General features: G+C 44.1%; 1 protein-coding gene across 1 annotated transcript in view; it reads right to left on the bottom strand.

The window, feature by feature from the left end:
* The window catches only part of SLC1A1 (solute carrier family 1 (neuronal/epithelial high affinity glutamate transporter, system Xag), member 1), a 78661-nt gene continuing 71300 nt past the window's right edge, over positions 1 to 7361 (bottom strand). Inside the window, exons 11-12 of the mRNA XM_010860706.1 lie at positions 4177 to 4311; positions 1 to 2029 (exon numbers count right to left, since the gene is read on the bottom strand). Coding sequence (XP_010859008.1) covers positions 1783 to 2029; positions 4177 to 4311 — 382 coding nt within the window. The 3' untranslated portion in view covers positions 1 to 1782. The remainder of the gene's footprint in view (positions 2030 to 4176; positions 4312 to 7361) is intronic.

The following is a 7361-nucleotide window of genomic DNA, read 5'->3' as shown; positions in this document are numbered from 1 at the left end:
TTAGCAGTTTAAAATTCACATTTAATCACAGGTCCATTTTATGTTTACATGATCATTTGGTATCATTCTCTTAAAGATTTCAGGTACAGGTGGTCAATACAGAACTTTTTTTTTAAAAAAAAAAACTATTCCATGATCTTTGGCACAGTTTCTGGTTTCTTAGCTAGGCTTAACTTGGCTATGCAGTACTGCAGAAACAGGACTATTTTGGATCTTGGTGTAACTATAAGTTTATGTTAAGCATTATTTACAAGATGAGAGCCAAGCACAGACTTTAATACAATGTCCTCACAAATGAACAGAAGAATGACAGGCATCGGATTTTAATGAGCAGGGGCTGAGACTGCTAGACTACTAGTTAGAACCATCTTCCCTGGAAGAGGAGACAAGTTTCGTTCAATGCAAGAATTCCCTGAACCACTGATACCAATGTCTCATGTCACGGGATTTACTTTGCAAGAATCCAGGGTAGGGACAGTGCTTTTCTGGCCAGTGTGGCTTACACGATCCATCAAACCTATATTAAAATACAACTTAGCTGGTAGCTGTGCCAATGTTGTTTGGGTCTGATGGGTAGAAAAAGGCAAAGTACTGTCATTTTATGTGGGTATAATTGACCTTGGAGGAATTATAGTTGGATAATATAATTATTAAACATATCCAGCTGGATAAAAACCCACCCAGCCTTATATGAGTGACACCTTTGTGTATCAGTTCAGTTCAGTCCAGTTCAGTCGCTCAGTCATGTCCGACTCTTTGCGACCCCATGAATATAGTCTTATGTAGAGCTGATACAGATTGCCTCCCAGCAGTAGTATCTTGGAAGCTCTAAATTAGTGGCTGTGCTACCAGAATGTGTCTCTGCTTTGGGGCTGATACACAGACATGAGACAAACAACTAGCATGATTTCTCATTCTAGTAGTGCTTATGAGAGAGGAGTTCTGATTAAGCCCCAAAACCGATCTGGATTGCAATCATAGTTATTATTCAAGTACAAGGAGAGCACTTTATTTCACATTGAGAGTTCAATTCTGACCTTTGTCTGGCAAATTATATGAAAATAATAAATATATACATATATATATCTCTAGCTCTCTACTGAACAGTGGGTCAGTAGTTACCAGCATCCCCATACAGTACATCGAGAAAAAGAAATCTCTTCTCCCCAAATCTCACACCCATCTTAAAACTATTATTGCAGAACTGTGCTGGTCTGTTTTCTTTCAAAGTAGTTCCTTTGAAATTGGCTGGAGATGGGTTCAAAATGGACAATTTGGCACATTAACTTTGTTGGGGGGGGGCGCTGTTGTTTAGCTTCATTATAATCTATACAAATGTGAGAGGTCAAAGGAAATCCATGGCAATAGAAAGCCCGAGTAAAAATGTGTAGTCGATGACAATATATATATATGTATATTTTTAAAAAACCCAAAACACTGGTCCGTGCATGAGAAAGCAATTTCTCTTTCACATCTATTACCTAATTAAAACAGTTATGTCTATTCTATGTACTTCCCAATTCTGTCTCTCATAGACTTTAAAAATTCCAGATAATACAGCTTTCCTTTTAATCAGTTTCCTCTCATCTTACTCACCTCCAAATCCCAGTACCTGGTGAGCAAAAGCTGTGAATCCAAATATAGAAAATAATCTGGAGGTCTGTATCAAATCAGATGTACAGTTGGCTGTTAGTGTTTTCCTTATTTAATGTCTGAATTTGCTAAGAGATGACTCTCCTGGAGAGGTCCTTCACCACCCCCAGTCTTCTGAAGCCAGAGGCCCTAGAACTGTGAGGTCTGGGTGAACGAGATGGTATCGGACTTGTCGACGGCAAAGCCTCCGTTGACGTAGGACTTCTTGGTGTCTGAGTCCTCATTGTCGAGTGCTGTGGATTCCAAGGTGAAGGGGTTCACGATGTTGACCTCCGATGAGACATCCATTTGCTCCAACTCCTTCTTGGAGAGCTTCTCCACAATGCCAGTCCCAAAGGCATCTCCAAGGACATTCACCATGGTCCTGAACCGGTCCCTGGGGAGGACAGAAGGTGAGTCAGACACGAAGCCCGGGTTTCACTTTCCTTCGAGTTGGAGACAGGAAAGGACCTGAGGAATTCAGTTATAAATTCAGCAAACCACAGAGGGTGCTTCTCAGGGCTGGCTAACCAGAGGCCCCCCACTTCACAGGCCTGGATCAGGGGCTGTCTCTAAAGGCACAAAATGAGCGCACAGGCTGCCCCGGGTCCTCGTCAGTCACGACGCCCCCGAATCCAGCATCATCTCCTAAATTCCCTCCTTTCCTCCCAAAGAAATGTGAACACAATCTCCACAGATATTTGTGGGGAGGGTCAGGATTCATTAGTCTTTAACCCTAGCCTCTGTCTTGTGTGCATTTCTCAGCTTTCTCTTGGCTAAGGTGAGAGAACCTGGATGTTTTGTGGGGTGGTGTGTGTGTGTGTGTGCCAAGCAGGAGTGTGTATGTGTGTGTCCCCAGTGTGCTCCTTTCTTTCCCACACAAGGTCACTCCATGAGGAAGCCAGCAAGGATGCTGCTGAGCACAGGGTCAGAAAACCCAGGCCAGCCTGTGAGCAGCTTTCCCCTTGGGGCACCTCAGCTAGTGTTAACTCCCAGAAGGCCTGGCGGAGAGGCCAGCAGCAGGACGACGAGGAGGTGGAGAGGTATCTGGGGTGCTGGAGCACCGTTGCTAGGAACTGTCTACATGAATGTTCCTGTGAAAGCTACACCGGCAGGACAGAAAAGGCCAGCAGTGCTCCCACATGTCCATTCTGGGTGCCCTCCTGCTATTTAGAACGTGGACTGAACTAGACCCTGCTGTGGACCAGCTAGTGTCTTTTTGTTCCGTAGATCAAGCTGCACCTTTGACTTCTCTGGGTGTCTTAGAAGTGAAGGTCACCAGTGTTCCAGGAAGAACCAGGGAGAGGAAAGAGTGCAAATCCACCATCACCACTAGACAAAAGGCACTTGTCTCAATAGTAGGGTATGTTGGCAAGAAAGGGGCTACTTCAGTTGGGCCTCAAAGAACCAGCAAGCTGTTGAGGGGGCCCCAAAGTAGCCTCCCAAGAGCAGAAGCTTCTGCCTTTGGGGACATGACTGTACCTTCAAAGCCACATGGAATGTTTCTGTTTTCTCTTTCTACAATTTTTAGCTGCTATTTGCAAACTACATGGCACTGTACTGCCCAGTAAGCTCGGTTGGGTCTGAGTGAAGGCTCCATATGGAGCAGACTCTTCCCCTGATGGCCAGGGGACAGAGCCAGACCCAGCTACTGAAAGACCACTGTACAGAGTGGGTATCAAGGTTAAAGCCAGGAACCAGGCTCACTCTAACTTTAACCTTGGGGGTCACAAAAGATATGTTTTTACCCAGATCTTCTGCTGTGTTTCTTAGGGAGGTGTGTGTGTGAAAGAGAGGGAACGAACTGTTGGGAATGAACCTAGGCTTGAATGGTTCAACTCATTCTAATCATAACAATTAAACTTGCTGTTAACTGAGCACATACTGCCAGCCAGACACTGTTCTGGACACACTTCTCACACACATAGCTATGTGTGTTCTGGACACACATAGCTCACTTAATCCTTACACCAACCCCATGAACTTGACAGAATCATCCCCATCTCACAGATAATGCAGCTGGCCCCCAGAGAGGTTAAGGAACTTTTTCAAGGTCAAACAGCCACTGAACCAGGATTCAGATCCCAATTAACCTTATCCCGAAGCCCTTGCTTGTGTCCTGATGGTGCTGACGATCTTGGGAAGGTGGGCTGACACTGAACTAGGTGGTTCTGAACCTATGGTGCTGACCCAGGGCTGGGATAGGCTAGGGTGGCCTATGAGGTTTGGAATGGCTGAGGCCTTGCCCAGTGTCTTCACATTATTTTATGTTGTTTATCTCATCCCACACCCAGATCCTAACCTTGAGCGTTATCAGGCATAATACACTAATGAACATCACTGCCTTTATAAAATCACTGCTTGAAGTTATGAGGAGTTAATTTTTAAGCACATTATCAGATGGCCTAGTCAGAGGGAAATTAAAGCAGCAACAGATGGCTCATTAGGCAATCTGAGGAGAGGATAATGACAGACTGTAGATTCTGCATGGCTGGGAAGCGTGCCTTCCCATCCGGCAGAGGCAGCACATTTATTCCAACTCACAGGAGCCAGTCAACAGCGATGATGAGGGTGACATCCTCCGCGGGCAGGCCCACAGCACTCAGCACAATCACCATGGTCACCAGGCCGGCCTGGGGCACACCGGCAGCTCCGATGCTGGCGGCGGTGGCAGTGACACTGTAGACAAAACACACCAGCACAAAAGGAGTTAGACACCTATTTCTCCCCTCCAGGCCCCTGGCCCACAGTGGTTAGTCCCGTAGTCAGTTACTGCTGTCTCCCAAATTAGCCAGTCAGAATCTCTTCTCTGCTGAGCACCAGCTCTGCCTCATTAGAGAGTTGTGGGAGACAGAGGGGAGTGTGAGCTTTTTCCAGGGGGAGGTGTGGCTCATCATTCTAATTCAAGGAAGTGGAGAGGAACTGCATGAGCGGCACTCAATGAATGAGCTAGAGAGAGATTAAAGAGGAAGGCAAGAGTTTACCAAACGAAGGTGTTAATGGAGAGCTTTATCCACCCATCTATGCATCCGTCCATCCTAAACAAGGGCCAGGTACATCTCCACCTGTTTGCTTCCCCCCTTCGTCTGTCTACTCAGCCAAGCAATAACTTATTGAGGATCTGATACGTGGCAGGAATTTGTACTGCTTTGAAGGATGGTAGAGGGATTGGGTTAGGGGTGCGTGGGCAAGGATATTCAGGGTGAAGGCAAAGGAATGAGGCACTAGCCAAGCAGGTTTCATGTACTTCCTTTACATCACAAGACTCTTGGCCTCTCTGGGAACTGCCCTTTAGAGCACTGAGTTGAGAAATAGCTATGACTCCTGTCCAAGGTACAACTGCTTATTCCTGACCACTCCTTTCTGCCAGTGGGTGCCCTTTGTGCAAAAGGAGGAGAGATCTGGAATCCAGAAGGGGATTTTAAATACCTTGTATTTAAAAAGGTCCCTCTCAGGTGGATAAAATGTGGCACTAGGGATATTTCTGTTTGGAATAAGCCATTTTGCATCAGCAACATTTTCCAGATGATTTAAATCTGGTCATTTCAAAGAAAACCAGAGTTTGCCCTGCCCTGAAAAATCCCTGGATTTGAATGAGCTTTGAAGGGACCCACTATATTTTCTAGACACACGCTCTCATCCTTGGGCCAAGGATGCCACTGGGTTGAAAGCCAAAGATGGGGACACTGTCAATTTAAACTAGAAGACTCCCTGATTCTATCCACAAATCCATATTCTGTGGGCTCGAAAAGCCTCAAGAGTTCTCACCAACCTGATTTACTGCTCATTCATCTCCCTGGTGATGTGTCACAGATGGTATCTGAGGGCCTGGTCAAACACAGACCAGAGTTCTTTGACAAGTGTGGTTTCCTTCAGTGGCTGTGACCACCAATTTGCAATTAGAGATTTCTGGAGCAGTCCAAATCCCTCTCAAAGTTTTGGGCTTTTGCGTAATCCTTCAGATCTGTTTTGACTTAAATAGTCTTTGGAAACACTAAGTTCATGTCAGTGCTGGTTGAAAACATTTAAACTGAATGCACTGGTGGGTTTTCTTTGTCAGAAGTGATTTGTGCCCCTACCCATTGATCCTTCTTGGAAGCCTCAACACATAATGGTTAACCATATCCCTAGGGCTTGAGGTGGGGCTTGAAACTCAAAATCGTTTAGTCAAAGAAAACCTTGCCCGTTAGCCTTGACCTTGCTGATTAAACTTCAGCCATTTGGCTGGCTTAAGTCTGAAACTTGGAACTGTATATCATCAGATGGGGGTAAAAATATAAAAACCTACTTGTTCTGCTTGAATATATACTATTTTGACTTTCGAGGGTTTTCAAAGAAGACACAATAACCATTGGTAGAAAGTTCTTTCCTAAGCACTGAGATCTAGATTGATGTCAGGCCATCTAACTCAGCTCTCCATACAGGTCAGGGAATAGGTAGTGAACTAGAGTGAGCACAGGTTTTACAGGCAGACCCAGCTCTGCTGTTTACTAACAGCATGTCCTTAGGCAGGTTAGTTCTCTGAATCTCAGTTTCTTGCCTGTAATATGGGGAGAGTATGTCTACTTTGCAGGGCTGCCGGTAAGATTAGATGAGATAAAACATGTAAGATATCAAGTATAGCACCTGGATATAGTAGGTGCTTAAAACTGAGGCCATTTTGCCCCTTCAGCAGCTGTTACAACTACTTCTGCTAGTATTACTACTATTACAAAATTAACTACTGTTACTACTACTGCTACTTTTTTCCTCTAAGCTCTTTCTAGGTTCCAAATACCCTACTTATCTTTTGTTGTAAGAAAATTTATCTCATTTCTAATCAGTTGTAACCTTTGGTAAGTGAGTATTACGACAAACCACAAAAGGCCATGTTTTGGGTGGATGGTGCCTGTGTTTCCTTGATGTCTAGTCCAAAAGAACCATAGAAAGAGATAAACTACGGGTCCAAAAATCTTATAGCTATAAACCACATAAGCCACAACTGTGACTTGTAAAATAAAAAGAAAAAAAACAGCACTGGAGACTTCCCTGGTGGTCCAGTGGCTAAGAATCCGCCTGCCAATGCAGGGGACATGGGTTCCATCCCTGGTTGGGGAAGTAAGATCCCACATACTGTAGGGCAACTACTGAGCCCAAGTTCTAGAGCCCTTATGCCATGTGGAAAGATCCTGCATGCTGCAACTATGACCCAAGGCAGCCAAAAATAAATATTTAAAAACAAAAACAGGAAACAGACAGATTCTTAGAAAAGTTCAACCTCCCAAGACTGAACCAGTAAGAAATAGAAATTATGAACAACTCAATTACAAACACTAAAATTGAAACTGTGATCAAAAATCTCCCAAAAAACAAAAGCCCAGGGTCAGATGGCTTCACAGGAATTATATCAAACATTTAGAGAGGAGCTAATGCCTATTTTTCTGAAACTATTCCATAAAGTTGCAGAGAAAGGAACACTTCCAAACTCATTCTATGAGGCCACAATCACCCTGATACCAAAACCTGGCAAAGACAACACATAAAAAGAAAATTATATACCAATATCACTGATGAACATAGATGCAAAAATCCTCAACAAAATTCTAGCAAACAGAATTCAACAACATGTTAAAAAGCTCATACACAATGATCAAGTTGGGTTTATTCCAGGGATGCAAGGATTCTTTAATATATGCAAATCAATCAATGTGATACACCATATCAACAAATTGAAACATAAAAGCCATATG

This window comes from Bison bison, unplaced genomic scaffold (assembly GCF_000754665.1).
Source record: "Bison bison bison isolate TAMUID 2011002044 unplaced genomic scaffold, Bison_UMD1.0 scf7180017864469, whole genome shotgun sequence".
In the NCBI taxonomy this organism is placed as follows: Eukaryota; Metazoa; Chordata; class Mammalia; order Artiodactyla; family Bovidae; genus Bison; species Bison bison.
The sequence above is the reverse complement of the archived record's forward strand: the minus strand, read 5'-3'. Positions and strand labels throughout refer to the sequence as shown.